At 44.3% G+C, this 15,626-nt stretch overlaps 1 protein-coding gene across 1 annotated transcript; it reads right to left on the bottom strand.

Moving 5' to 3' along the window:
- Window positions 1-11,249: 11,249 nt before the first annotated feature.
- On the bottom strand, window positions 11,250-11,985 carry LOC129526444 (ribosome biogenesis protein SLX9 homolog). The gene has a single exon (XM_055360626.2). It carries the CDS (start codon window positions 11,983-11,985, stop codon window positions 11,374-11,376), a length of 612 nt encoding a protein of 203 aa, XP_055216601.2. The 3' UTR covers window positions 11,250-11,373.
- Between the last annotated feature and the right edge of the window lie 3,641 nt (window positions 11,986-15,626).

Here is a 15,626-nt window from a genome sequence, read left to right as displayed (position 1 = left end):
CTGTGGTGAGAGAATTCACTTTTGAGGAAATGAAGACCTTAAGGGGGAAAATAGAATGAAGACGAAGGTCAGAAATATTTGTATAAAAGCTCCTACAAATACCTTTCTATTAAGAAAATTTAACTGCAAAAATAAACACCAAATATAAGCAATCGATGACTTTTCTCACACTAAATTAGTAGTAATGCATGTACATTTATTTCCCTTGCTGTGTTTAGCTTAATTGAAACTTTTCAGGATCTCTCCTGAAAACTGGTGGCTGCCAATTTGTTTTACTCCAATATGCATGCTAATAAGCATGTGTAAAGGTAGACATCAATATTCATTAAAGGTAACACGCATGCTAACAAGAATTTTTATGTGTCTTTCTCATCCTCCAACCAAATGTTTCATGCTTTTCTGATTTTATGGCTGGAGCTCCTCTTCTTTGATGCCCCCTCCAGTCTCTTCAGTGGAGTCAGAAGCAGAGACTTGGCTGCCTGAGATGGAAAAGGCATTGGAGACCCTCGATTGTTCTCTGCTGAGGAAGTATTTAGTGCTCTTCTCTCCCAGAACGCTATTGGGATTAGATTGCTTAGGTCTGGGAGTGTTAACTTCTTGCCTAGGCTCCTGTTGCCTGGCCCTCCTTAACACTTTGTGGCTCCCTCCTCAGAGAAAGGCACAGTTCTAAGGCTGGAATGAATTCCCTTTGTCACGCATGTCCATGTGAAGAGACCACCAAACAGGCTTTGTGTGAGCAACAAGGCTGTTTATTTCACCTGGGTGCAGGCAGGCTGAGTCCAAAAAAGAGTCAGCAAAGGGTGGTGGGATCATCATTAGTTCTCATGGGTTTTGGGATCAGTTAAGGTGGGGCAGAAACAAATCACAATGGTGGAATGTCATCAGTTAAGGCTATTTTCACTTCTTTTGTGGCTCTTCAGTTGCTTCAGGTCATCTGGATGTATAGTGCAGGTCACAGGGGATATGATGGCTTAGCTTGGGCTCAGAGGCCTGACAGTATGTAATCTGCATTTCCCAAAAGACTGTCACCAATGATTTGAAATAATTGATTGACTGTCACCTACATTCTACTTGTTATTGCCCTCTCTCACCGCCAGTAAAAGACCTACCAGCATTTCTATTCAAACAAGCCATTGTTCATGCAACATGGACTTAAGGCTGTCCACTCCAGCAGTGCTCACCCTACTGGCCCAACAAAGCCTGTGCCACAGCTGGGATCCCTTCTCTGCAAACATGAGGAAACTTGGGTTTTGTGAATTGCTAAGTTGCTCAAGGGTGCAGACTTCGAAGAGACAGACCTGGATCATCAATTTATACTTCTGACTCTAAGGGCACTACCTTCCTTCTGTGTTCGAGCTGATCAACTTCTCATCTCAATACGAAATCATCACAACCCTTTATGCCACTTGTTTATATTACTTCATATTACTTCTTACTTTCACGGTCACACAGATTCGTTTCCTTTGGCAAACAAACTAAAATTGTGGCAATTAAGTGAGAAGGTTAGGGAAGAAGGTTAGGGCAGGAGGGGTGTGGTCTGAAAAGCCTCACAAGACCAAAGGGCAGTGACTCCTAAGGACAGGGAGCTCAGGGATTCATTGCACAGGCCCGAGGTGGGAGCGGTGTGAAGAGCAGGCCTCATGGTTTGTCAAGGTGGAGCATAGTTTAGTCAACATTATGTACTTAAGGCTGGTAAACACCACAGACTTCATTAGCTAAGCAGCAATCCATACAGATATTAACCAATTGCCCACTCTGTGCCAAGCACATATGCCATCGTTTGGTGATTTTCACCTATTCATACAATCTTCTCAACAAGTCTGTAAGGTCTTTTGGGACAGAGAAAGTCTCCTGCATCTTGTGCTCTCTTACCACTTTTTGCTTAATAGATTTTGTTATTTCAAATTCTAAAAAGGAAGGAAATTAAACAATTCTTAACCAAATGATCGTTCTCAAACAGGGTCAGTGCCCTCTCTTGGGATGCAAATCCTATGTATCTTATTCCAATGAATAACTCTGTAGTTAGTCATTGATATGGCAAGTTCAGGCTTTTGCTCTTCCTCTTTGAACGTCAGTGGGTGCATTTTATTTCTCTCTCTCTCTGTTTTTATTATTATTATTATTATTTTTTGCAGAATTAAGGAAGCCAAACCCTCAGCCTCATGTAGAAAGAGCTCATTTATTGCAACTAAAATATCTCTTCTTGGAAGGCCATGACCTCAGAAAGGTGAGAACTTCAGTTTTTCTAAAGCAGTGAATATTTCATCTCTCTTACTCTGGACAAGTATTGAACCATATATTATTCCTGCTTGATTCCCTGGTCTGTTCACTCCTGGTTCCTTGTCCCACTGTCATTTTCAAGTGAGAGCTTCAAATTGCACAGGAATTCCAACTGCACCATTCCTTTTACTCTTGACATTTCTATGAGCTTCAAGTACCCAATAAGAATTCTGTTTCTGGTGTTTGCCAACTGAATTCGCATGGACAGAAGGGTGCATGCCCCACACCATTTGCAGGAACTGTTTCTTATGATCAGTAACTTTAAAGCAATGCACCTCCTTGGGCTCTTAACTATATCATCCCAGGAGCTGCTGCTCCTTTTTTCCCATCTCCTTCATCATCCATGTGTCAGACATGCCTCAGGCCTACTGGGCATCTGCTGTTTATCAGTGGGCCCCTCTCTGCCCCCAGCCCCCTGGGAAAGCCCTCTGAGGAGTGAATTATTGGAAACACAAGGCAAGGCCACAGACTTATTGGGGGAGACAAATATATAAACAAGACAATTATGGCAGGTGTGAATAATGCAATAATAATGTTGTTTACCAATAGGAGTGCAGAGGAGGGTCCCTTAGCACAGCCTATAATGGAGTGTGGAAAGGAGAAACCAAAAATTCTCTAGAAAGAAATGGCCTCAAAATTGAGGCTTAAAGATCTATCTTTAAGCTATCTTTGTTGCTATCTTTTTCAAAAGGAAGAGATTGGTAGAAAAGAGAAAAAAACTTTTTTATTTCTGTTGTCCTTCCAGTAGTATTTATTATTAGCATGCCCTGGGAAATCTGTGTCTACTGCTTCTTCAGAATTCATTACACCTGGTGAGTCCCATGGGCCAAGGCCCCCATATAATTTCTATGCCTTTGCTTAATTAAGACACTGTGATAGACTGGGCAGACATTTCCTGGCAATTTATGATCAGCTGGAGGAGCTTAAGTCTTAAAGCAAAGCTGTGAAAATATGCAGTTATGTTTATATAAAAAGTAGTAAAATTATAACTTTTCATGTCTTAGTCAGCTAAAAGTTGAAAAGGCACATTGTTGTGGTTGACAAGCTGCATTTATACTTTTTGTTCTTTTCCTATTCACTAAAAGCCATTCACAAATAAACAGGAAGAGAGAGACACACACTCTGAGTTTGACACTTGCTCTTTTTTATTAGGTATTTGGAATCCAGGTCAATGTGAAGAACTTCCCTAAGACTCATTGCTGGCTAACACTGGGATTAGTCACTCTAAGAGCTTTGTAGTGTGACCATCATTAAGACTTTTACAGATGTCTTTATTTAATCACACAGGTTTAGCAGAGTTCAGCCAATAGACTGTGGAATGGACAGAATGAGCCCAATGCTTGTCTGACAAAATATGTTGAATTTGTCAGTTCTAAGTGTAACACTTGGATCTTTCACAGCTATCACCATGTAGTACAGTGTTATTCACCTATCCAAGTTCATAGAAGATTCCAGGCTCTGCACCAAGTATTTTCCATCTATAACAGGGATAAAGTTTTAGATATATTTTCTAAGTTTTCTTACAGTTGGGCTGATTTCTGTCCTTGCACCCTGCTAGGGTCTGACAGTTTCTGCCTCCTCAGAATTTGTATGTTGAAATTTTAACCCCTACGGTGATGGTATCAGAGGGTGAAGACTTAGGGAGGTGATTAGGTCATGGGGGCAGATCCACATGAATGGAATTAGTGCCCTTATGAGGCACTCAAGGAAAAGCCCTTGCCTCTTCCACCAATGTGAGGACACAGTGAGAAAGCACCGTCTATGAACCAGAAAACAGGCCTCAGCAGACATGGAATTTGCTGGTGCCTTCATCTTAGACTTCCCAGACTTGAGAACGGTGAGAAATATGTTTCTGTTTTTTATAAGCTACCCAGTCTATGGTAGTTTGTTGTAGTAGCCAGAATAAACCAAGATACAGCCAATTTCATCATTTGGGCTAAACTTTGAGACTGAAATCTTAGAGGAATGAGGAGCAAATGATATAGGACAGTTGCATTCAGACAGGAAGGGAAAGTAACAGGAAAGCTTACCCCTTCCCATCCTGTCAGATAATGGAGGCAGAAAAAAAAAGTAGAACAAAATGGTTCCTATTCCCACATAAGAATCATACACCAAATGCAAAAGTCTTTTAGGAACATAGAAGTATGGGGCAATACACAAATATCAGAGGAGTAGATTATTTTCCAAGGCAGAGTCTGCAGGCCCCTAGAACAACTTGTGCCTTCAGCAGGATGCCAGATCCATCATGGCTCCAGAGCAATTCTGTGGGAAGGCTGCAGAATGGGTTCAGGTGGTGAGTCCACGATGGAGCCCTGGCTCTCCATTGTCTGCACTTGTTATGACAGGGATTTAAGATTTCCCAAATGCTCCAGAAGGGATGTGGAAGTGTTGAGAAAGGAGTGGGCAACTGTCAGAAGCTTGGGGTCAGAGTGGATAGGATAAAATGGGGGTGGACTTGAATACACACAAATGCCTGAAACCTTGGACTCCAGGAAGCCAAAGCTTCACTCCAAAAGGATAGGCAGAGCTAGACAGAGCTCAGCAATCCTCAGACAAGGAGAGGTGGGCCAGCCTGTCCACAGCTGGGCATAGAGGGCATCTAAGGATTCCACATGATCTGAATTTTTTTTCTCTCCACTATCACAAGGACACAGTAAACCCCTCATACAACTTGGTGTCATTCCAGCGAAGTTCAGGAGTAGGAGACAGAATCTGAAAGTCTGAAAAGCATCTAAAACAGATTGTGTTAACTAAATGACATGTCAATTACTACATCAAACCAAGATCGCACGACTGCCTCCACTATCAATGGGAGTGCAAGTCTACAAAGACTAGTCTGCATATAGAACACTAAAAGGCCCCTGTTTTTCCCACATTTTGACTCTAACATCAGTACATTTGCAGCCCCACTGCATGTGTGTCATCTCATTGAATTCCCAGAACAAACCTGCAAGGTAAATATTGCTATTATTCCGATGAAAAAAACAGATCTACAAAGGTCATATACATACATTACTCCCAGTTTTACAGCTAGACATGTAATGTGGAATCAGTTCCACATTTGAATATAGATCAGTCTGAATCTAAGAGTCATGGTGTTCCCATGATGACTCATGAGTTTGCTTCTTGAATGTGGAAACATATGATGCTTTGCATATGAAGGAAGATAAATGTAATTGATGTTGTGTATGCAATGTACCTTTTTTCTTCAGGGACTCTTATTGGGACCTGTAAGGACACATAAATGAAAAACAGTTACCTTCTAGTAGGTCTAAATGTCAGTGTAGCATAACAAGGGGATGGGTGCAGAGCCCCTGGAAGCAGCAGGGTTTATGTTAGAGTTGAATGTTCCATCTTTGGAGCTGTTTGTTGGATAAATGAAGAAACACAAAAGTAGTAATTGTTCAGGAGGTAGCAAGTGGCATGTGGTGTTGGTTTAATTAGAAGAGGTGAGAGCAGAGCTGAACTATTCAATGAAACAGACATTTATTTTGCTCTTAATATATACATGACACAATGAGAGAATACAGTGATGCCTAAACCATGGCAGGGTACAATAGGATATAATATTATATGAGATGGTGCACTGAAAGTGATTTTTTTTCTTGTTTTAAAAGCAGCTTCTTTCTTGCTCTAATCTTTGTAAAACTAAAAGCAAAATCTGCACCTGTGTGGAGGAGATATGGTGCAGAGCTCTCAGTAAGGACTGAGCCAGTTAATAAATTTGCAGCCCCTTTTCACCTTGTCACCATCTCGCTGTCTATGGCAGCATCTGTGGCCTCTATCACACATTTTGCTTCTCTTACTTTCTTTATACTCTTATCCAGTTCAGCTTTGTTTGTCGGCTCTTATGCAACCTACACAAGTGGAATTCTCCTTGGACTCTTTTGTCTCAAACATAAATTGAAAAACCACAACTTTGGCAATGGCCTGCTGGGTGCATTTCGGTACACTATATCTCAACCAACTGAGTCAAAGGGGGAAACATGTTTTTACTTACAACCTAAAGACAAAGGCTCTTCAGGGCTATGAGGAAAGCTTACTTTGAAAGTGCAGTAAAGGGGATTTTAAAGAAGAAAACAAATGGCAATGGAATTTTACTGTTTCCAGGAAACAAAAAATTAGAATTTGTAGACTCTAAACTCAGACTGCTGGAAAAATAATTGGGCCTTTATTTGTTCCCTTTAGAGAAGAGAAAAAAAAAAATCTCTTAATTCTCCTGGGAGAATTAACTGCAGATGGAGAGTAGGTTCTTAGGAATTTCTCACAAGGGAATCAATGGCACATCCTGCCCGCCCTGTCCCCAAGCTAGATCAGCTGCTTCCTGGCCAGAAGACCACAATTATCACGTGACTTCAGTGGCACTGGCAGCTCCCTTACATACCAGACCCAACCAATAGCTCATGTTGAGAATGGTGCCTGAGAGGCCCCAGTGAACTGGCAGGGGGCATGGGGCTTTCTTGCTGGAGAGAAACCTGTCCAATGACTTTGCAGTGTGCTCAAGGTTTACATGGGGTTTTCTGGAAAGATAGTGGCAGGGGTGAAAGGCATTTATCTGAGCTTTGCCATTGCCTTTTTCTAGGGCCTTATCCTAGCTCTCTTGCTCTTCATTCTTACCATGACAGAAAATATGGAGCAATCACAGGGACTCTTTTCTTGTATAAGCAGAGATATCATGCACAAATCTGGTGACTCTGAATGTGCAGTGGGAGGGGCTCAAGGGCTCAAGAGCTCTCAAGCATTCAAGGTGGAAAAAGCCCCTCACTACTCACTGTACATCCATCCTCAAACTGACACACATTGGCTCTTCCCTCATCCTCTAGAGCTAAAACATAAGCTGAAGGTGGCCCTACACTCCTTCTTCTTTATGGGAACACATTGCCCATGAACTTCCTGAGTCAGATAGCCCCATAGGAAAACATAGGTGAGAAAAGTTTGGGGAAAGAACTTGAAGTAGCATGAACTAGAGAACACTCTGGAAGAGTTAAGAAAAGGTGCACTTTTTTTCCCCTTATGTCTAGGAGGTCCAAAGACTGTGAGGAAGATTCAATAGAACTATTCAATAGCTAGTTATTCACAAGATTTATTTATTTCCACACTGTAGGCAGTGTTTCCCAGTCTCCCTTGCAGTTAGGTGGCATGCAACTGCATTCAGCCTGTGGGGAGTGGGCAGAAGTGATTATTCACCTTGGCCACTTACCCTCCTGTGTACAATTCTTTCTCTTCACTTGCTGATGAATATTGACACTCAGGGAGATCCCAGAAGCTCCATGCTGAAAATGGTGGATCTTCTTTCAGCCTCGATCTCTGAAAGACTATGTAGACCCTTCTCTCCTCTTCTCATTATAAGTAGAAGAAAGACCAGAGCATGCTCTCTCTCCCCCTGCCCAGCATTGAGAGCACAGAGGAAAGAAGATGTGAGGGCATAGTGAGAAGGAGGCCATCTGTGAGCGAGGTGTTGCGGGAAGTCAGGGACCCCGAACCAAGGGACTGGCTGCAGCCAAGGCAGAAGAACATAAATTGTGATGATCTCATGGACATTTATCAGTTTCCCCAAATTAATACTTTTATAATTTCTTACACCTGTCTTTACTGCAGTCTCTGAACATAAATTGTGAAGATTTCATGGACATTTATCAGTTCCCCAATCAATACTCTTATAGTTTCTTATGCCTGTCTTTACTTTAATCTCTTAATCCTGTTATCTTTGTAAGCTGAGAATGTACGTCACCTCAAGACCACTATTGTATAAACTGATTGTAAAATATGTGTGTTTGAACAACATGAAATCAGTGCACCCTGAAAAAGAACAGAGTAACAGAGATTTTCAGGGAACAAGGGAAGACAACCATAAGGTCTGACTGCCTGCAGGGTCAGGCAGAATAGAGCCATATTTTTCTTCCTGCAGAGATCCTATAGACGGGTGTGTGAGTAGGAGAAATATCACTGAATTCTTTTTCCAGAAAGGAATATTAATAATTGATAACCCTGGAGAAGGAATGCATTCCTGGGGGTAGGTCTGTAGATGGCTGCTCTGGGAGTGTCTGTCTTATGCGGTTGAGATAAGGGCTGAAATATGCCCTGGTCTCCTGCAGTACCCTCGGGCTTACTAGGATTGGAAAATTCCAGCCTGGTAAATTCTAGTCAGACCAGTTGTCTGCTCTCGAACCCTGTTTCCTGCTAAGATGTTTATCAAGACAATGCAAGCACAGTGGGACATAGACCTTCATCAGTAATTCTAATTTTGCCTTTGCCTTGTGATATGTATTGCCCTTTGAAGCATGTGATCCTTGTGACCTACTCTCTGTTTGTACAACCCCTCCCCTTTTAAAATCCCTAATAAAAACTTGCTGGTTTTGCAGCTCGTGGTTGCCATCGCAGTCCTACCAATATGTGATGACACCCCCGGAGGCCCAGCTGTAAAATTTCTCTCTTTGTACTCTTTCTCTTTATTTCTCAGACCAGCCAACACTTAGGGAAAATAGAAAGAACCTATGTTGAAATACTGAGTGCTGGTTCCCCTGATAGCGAGGAAAACAGCCCTCACTAGACACCCACCCTGACAGCATCTTAATCTTGAATTTCTAGCCTCCAGAACTGTGATTTAAAAATGCTTTGTTTTTTAAGCCAAACAGTCTATGGTATTTTGTTATGGCAGCCTGAGCAGACTAATACAACCATAGATCACACTCTCACCCTAATCCTTGTTGCAGATTGAATTTTACATTATGAAAAATAAACATCTCTTTTTGTTAAGCCACTGAGATGTCAGGCTTTATCTCTTACAACAGCTGGTGTTTATATTTCTGATACAAAGACCACACAGAGCTAATCAAGTGTGTGATATCCCTTTTCTCAAAATGTACAGGCTGGATTTTTATATGCAAACTCTACATTAAGTGCAAAAGATTCCTTAGGGTCAACATCCAAGCTTATTACCAAAAAAAACAAACAAACAAAAAAAAAGCTAACTAATACTTCATTAACAGATATTTAAAAACTAAGAGTACTTATTTAAGCCAGCTAGTTTTTCAAACATTTTATGACTCTTAGCTCATTTCATTCTCATAGAAATCTATGAGGTATAATACTTTTTTTTTTTGGCATTTTTAAATTTTTATTTTTTAGAGACAAGGATCACTCTGTCACCCAGGCTGGAGTGCCGTGGCGCAATCTTGGCTCTCTATAGCCATGACCTCCTAGGCTCAAGCAATCCTCCCACCTCAGCCTCACCAGTAGCTAGGACTACAGGCACACACCACCACGCCTGGCTAATTTTTGTATTTTTTTGTCAAGATGGGGTCTCACTATGTTGGCTGGTCTTGAACTCCTGGCCTCAAGTGATATGCCTGCCTTGGCCTCCCAAAGTGCTGGGATTACAGGTGTGCGCCACTGTGCGTGGCCAGGTTTTTCACAGGAAACCCAGACCGTGGGATTAGGAGGCTGGAGAAAGTGGAAGCCACCCCCGCCCACCTCCCCACCACACTGCCCTGCGTGCATCCCACAGATATTGTTCCCAACACTTGCTCTACCACAAAATGATTTTGTCACAAGCACTGGTTTGTGACCAGCTCCTCTGAAGCGAGAAGCCTGTTCTCTAAGGAGCTGAGGCTGGGCAGCCAAGCCAGCCCTGGCCAAGAGAGTGTGGGATCTGCTACCTGTGGATCCTGTACGCCTGTCTGTCCCATCGGCCGGGGCCTTGGAGGGTGTCCAAGCTGTCTCTGTGGATGCCGTGTCTGCTCGTGTCAGGGAAGGGCCAGGACACTGGACAGAAGGGATGCAGGCTCCAACTCGCCTCGGCCACCCACTCGCCAGGCAGCCTTGGCTGGGCTGCTGGAGCTATGAACCCTAAGCAGGCAGCAGGGCCAGGGGAGGTCAGACCATTGGGGCTGTGCACAGGGGCCACCCACATGCCCTGGAACCAGGAGGCCCCGGAGTCCCTGGGACCACCCCCACCCCAGGCAGCCTGGGAAGGCTCAGGGTGCTGGGCCCCCGCCTGGGAGCTGAGAGTGGTCCTGCTCTGCACTTCCCAGACACCCCCAGTGGGGTGCACCACCATACCCAGCCTGCCCAGCCCTGCTGCAGGACATGGGCCAGCGAGGCCCCGCAGAGCACTGGGATGGGGGAAGCTCAGGCAGGGGGAGCCAAGCTGGGCCTCAGGGGCCTGGGGACGCACCACCCCCTTGCTTTCCACAACTTGAAAACAAGGACTGATCAGTCACTGATTCACAGTCCAAAAACCAACCCCCAAATCCCAGGGCTTCCAGCAACAAAGAAGGACCTCTCTCACTTCCGGGTCAGCAAGAGCTTCAGGGCTGGGCCCACTCCACATCTCCTCCCTGCAGAAGGACCCTCTGCTCTCCACCCCCAGAGCAATGCAATGGGCTGCCTGGGTTTGGAGCAGCTGGGTAGGGTGAGGGGAATGGGTGGGATAGGGGAGTGCAGCCCAGAGGGTGCAAACAACAGGTGAGGAGCAGGCCGAGGGCCTTGCCAGGGCCATCTGTGTCCCTGGTCACTGAGGGTGGCAGGGGAGACTGAAAGGGAAACAGACCCCCAGGTGGGGAGGGCCCCGAGCCAGCCCCCACGGCAGCCCCTGCAGGCCTCAGTGCTCCTGGATCCCACCAGGGCCACAGCAGGAACTGAGGCTGAAGCAAATCAGGGCAGCTGGTGGCACAGCTGGGGCCACACCCAGGCACAATTCCTTCCCAACACAGCCAGGAGGCTATCTTGGGGGCACCAGTGCCTGCTCAGGGATGGACTTGGGGCCTCCACAACTGCAGTCCCCACAAACCCTGTGCACGGTCCACCCTGACTGCTTGGGGGCTAGGGCCCCCAGTGGAGGGATGTGGCTTGTTGTCCTGAGGAGAGCGGGGGCAGCTGTCCCAGGGTGGGCCCAGCCCTGTGAATCAGGGAGCAGCTCATGGGAACGGCCCTGGGGGTGCAGGGGAAGTTCACAGAGCCATTTATTGAGCCCCACAACCGACCAGAAGGAAGGGTGTCCACCAGGCTCAGGCCATGGTACTTGAGGGGCCGGCGCTCTCTACTTGGCCCACACATGTGTCCTGAGGAGTTGTGGCATGCCCGCTGCCCTGGTCAGAGCTGGCCGCCATCTTCCAGCTGCATCTGCCGGGCCAGCGTCTGCCCGATGGCCACCAGGGGGCTGGCTCTGTAGGCCGGACTGCCCAGCAGCTCCTGAAACCGGGTCCTTCCTTCCTCGAGAAGGTGCTGTCTCTGGGCTGCGCTCATCCGACTGAGCTCTGAGGGCCGGGGCTTGTTGCTCTCCCTGCTGCAGGCTTGGCGCCGGCTGCCAGCCTCGAGCCCCAGCAGCTCGGGCAGGGCATCCCTGAGCGGGTGCAGGTCCCCCACCACCACCGTGGCCCTCCGCCTCCGCTCCTCCCTGTGCTTCTGCTCAGCCAGTTTTATGGCTTCGATTTTCTGCAAGCATTGCTCACGCCTCAGCTTCATTTTCTCCTTCTTGGGCAAAACGGTCTTGGCCTCTGCACCTCTCCTGATGGAAGTTACGCTCCTGACATCCAGCTCCAGCGTCTGCACCAAGGCGCTGGGATCTATCTTGGTCCTGGCAAAGATGTTGGTGTTGATGAACGGAGGTATAATTCTTATTAGCCCTGTTTTTATAGATGAAGACAATGAAACAGCTATTGCAAACTTATAACTGAGAAAGAGATCTGACCTAACCAACTCCATCTGCTTTTTACCTCCAAGCTGTCCTTGTTCATTCCTGGGTGTAGGGTGAACTAACTTTGGGAGGAACTTACTTTATAGTGTAAAACAAAGATATTAACACCCCTTTCTCAAAACAAACCTCCTTCTTGCCTGGGGACTAGACTGCCTTTGTAAGACTAACAAATTAGCTACAAAATTAGAAATTATCGTTTAGGAGTCATGCAGCTGGAGGCTACAAGATTCTAATCCTCCCTAAACTGCTCCTAAGATCAGTGCTTGAGTTATTTTGAGACCCTGCACTTGATGGATCAGCTGGCACCCAGTTTATTGAAACACTCAGATCGATAAACTGGCTCATCTGATCTTGTGGCCCCCACCCAGGAACTGACTCAGTGAAAGAGGACAACTTCAATTCCCTATGATTTTATCTCTGACCTAACCAATCAGCACTCTGGACTCACTGGCCTTCCTCCATGCACCAAATTATCCTTAAAATCTCTGAAAGCTCTGGGAGATGGATTTGAGAAATAATGAATCTCCAGTCTCCTGTACAGCTGGCTCTGTGTGAATTCACTCTTTCTCCATTGCAATTCCCGTCTTGATTAATTGGCTCTGTCTAGGCAGTGGCCAAGGTAAACCCACTGGACATTTACAACACTGAGGCACAGACAGGTTGAGTGACCAACCCAAAGTTTCACAGGACACAGTAGAGTCAGGATTTGAACACAGACATTCTGACTCCAGAGTCTATGCCCTTAACCACAACTCATATTAATTCACTTATCTTTTTTGTCCATGTTTTCATTTATTTTCTTTAATCTACAATAAAACTTTGATTTTTACACTGGCTGAGGATGAAGTAAGAATGTTGCAAATAGAAAAATGTTAATTGAAAGACACAATTTATCTTATTCTAGCACCAAAAATGATCAGGCCTATTTTGACCATGAATCTCGCAAGCTGTGCTCTCTAAACTTTTGGATGAGAGGGCATGGGCTCAGAGTTTGGGAACTCTCTCTCCCTCACTCCCTCTACTAAGTAGGTCCCGTGCTCTATTCAAGTTTGAGAGACTCTGCTTGGTTGGGGCCTGCATTTATGTTACTCCTATTCTTTATACTTGGCACATCACAGACCGTGAAAAAATAATCTGGTGGAAATGGCAACTTTGGATTTTTAATCTCGGTTGTTAAAATTTTTCCAAATGAGAACACTTGGACACAGGGCAGGGAACATCACACCATAGGGCCTGTTGTGGGGTGGGGGCGGGGGGAGGGAGAGCATTAGGAGAAATACCTAAGGTAAATGGCAAGTTAATGGGTGCAGCAAACCAACATGGCACATGTATACCTACGTAACAAACCCGCATGTTGTGCACATGTACCATAGAACTTAAAGTATAATTAAAAAAATAAAAAATTTTAAAAAATTTCCAAATATATTTATCTTTTGAATAATCTAAGGCCCTTATCCCCCTAAGGTTTACATGGCATAGTTCATACTGCTTTTACTTTTCAAAGCCGTTAATCTTTTGTAATAGCATTTTGTATTCAGTTGTGTTCCTTTGCTTAGTTTTCAACTTTGTTATTCTCCAGGCTGATTTTATTAATTAACGCAGAGAGAGTCAGGAGCATCTGAATTAATTAGGTGATAGTGAACTAGGAGGAAATCACAGGCCTCAGTGTGAGACAAATCTGGATTTAAACCCTAGCTCTAACTCAGTCCATGACCTTGAGGAGGTCAGGTGGGTTCACTGGGCTCAGTTTCCAAATCTCTAAAATGGAGATGACAAAATCCACCTCACAGAATTGTTGAAAGGACAATTACATGTTTGAGAACATGTTACTGTAGTGTCTATAACCTATCAAGTGTATAGCAAATGATGATGATGATGATGCTAATTTAAAAAATATCTATTGAAGGTCCCAGAAGTTTTACTTTAACATGTTGATTTTTGTCCCATGGAAAGGCATATGATTTGGTGGAAAATATAACCCCAAATGTTATTATGCATTGCTCTGTAAGATATTAACAAGTTTTATATATAACCCAAATATCTTAACATTTTAAAATTAAATGGTCTATAAATACCTAGCTCCTCAAATATTGTTTGAACTGGTCTTAATATCTAATTGTTTCCCCACCTAACTAATGAGTTGAACAAAATCCTTGCCATATATTCATATTATATTTGCATCAGTGTCCTAATTATATCTTTTGAAATTATACTCTAGCAATAAGAATAAAAGTCATAATCAAAATGTTAGCACTTAGCATGGGAATGATTCTATCAGTCAGGGTTTAGTCAAGAAAAACTGATTGCTCTAGATAATCCAAATTAAAAAGGTTTAATGCAGATGTCAAAAAGCCTATACAACCATTGGAAGACTAGGGGAAGCTGAGGTCAACGAAGCCACGGTGGACAACCTCAGCTCAGCTCCCAGCTGAATAGTTTCCTGTTCATTGTCCATTGTCCTTGAACTTCTAGATATTTCTCTTCAACCATCACTGTCTGCAGTGATGAAGGGAGTGGCTTTCTGGTGGAGCCTCTTAGAATCTCATGGCTGTCCACATTTCTGCCTCTAACCCCCTTTAGCCTGTCATTCGTTTCAGCCTTCCAAATCTTCAGCAAGGGAAGGGACTTCTTGGTAAACCAACCTATAACCATATGGGAAGGGCGTTCTGCAAATATAGCTCCCAACTTTTATGAAAGACAGAGGAACCCTTAGAAGGGAGAGTTGGTGATGCCAAATTGGCAATAAATAACCCAGGACTGCAGCTCAGCTCAGCACCTAACTCCGTAGGGTACTCACTTACTTCAGGAAGGGTGCATTTACTCAGTAAGACAGATTAAAGGATCACTTGGTTCATATGGACTCAGACAAAAGTGGGCTAAGTGATCTTTAAACAGATTTGACCAAGCTGAGAAATACCAGACTTATGATTTTTCAATCAGAAAACACAGCATGGAATAGCAGGAAGAGTACCAGACTGGAAGCCAGAGAACCTGAAATCCAGCTCAGCCTATCCTGAATTTGCTAGCTGGGGAAGCCCTCAGGGCGGTCACTTCACCTCTCTGTAATTCAAGTTTTCTCTTCTATAAAACAAGGAAAATAGTATCTCTCATGCCTCAGAGAATCACCACAAGGTTAACATATGTGTAAATATTTTAAAGTGTACAAATGCCATATCAACATTAAAGTCCCCATATGAACATGAAGACCTAAGGTTTTCTTGGTTTAGTCTGAAGAAGCTTCCAGCACAAGGCTGGATTAGGAAAGATGAAAATGAAATAAAAGTTGGACCGGGACTGGGCGCAGTGGCACACGCCTATAATCCCAGCACTTTGGGAGGCCAAGGCGGGCAGATCATGAGGTTAAGAGATTGAGACAACCCTGGCCAACATGGTAAAACCCCGTCTCTACTAAAAATACAAAAATTAGCTGGGCATGGTGGCAAGTGCCTGTAATCCCAGCTACTCAGGAGACTGAGGTAGGAGAATCACTTGAACCCAGGAGGCGGAGGTTGCAGTGTGCCAAGATCACACCATTGCACTCCAGCCTGGGTGACAAGAGCAAAACTCCATTTCAAAAAAAAAGTTGGACTGGGAGCCTTACAGAGTTCACACATGTTCGTAACATTCTTCAGATGTTGTGTGCACAAAT

This window comes from Gorilla gorilla, chromosome 14 (genome assembly GCF_029281585.2).
Source record: "Gorilla gorilla gorilla isolate KB3781 chromosome 14, NHGRI_mGorGor1-v2.1_pri, whole genome shotgun sequence".
Classification (NCBI taxonomy): domain Eukaryota; kingdom Metazoa; phylum Chordata; class Mammalia; order Primates; family Hominidae; genus Gorilla; species Gorilla gorilla.
Note: the sequence above shows the minus strand (reverse complement) of the source record. Positions and strands in the feature narration are given on the sequence as shown.

Bases quoted from the DNA above. Each gene is read 5' to 3' on its own strand.
- LOC129526444 (XM_055360626.2), bottom strand. From the start codon at position 11,985: ATGGAGTTGGTTAGGTCAGATCTCTTTCTCAGTTATAAGTTTGCAATA.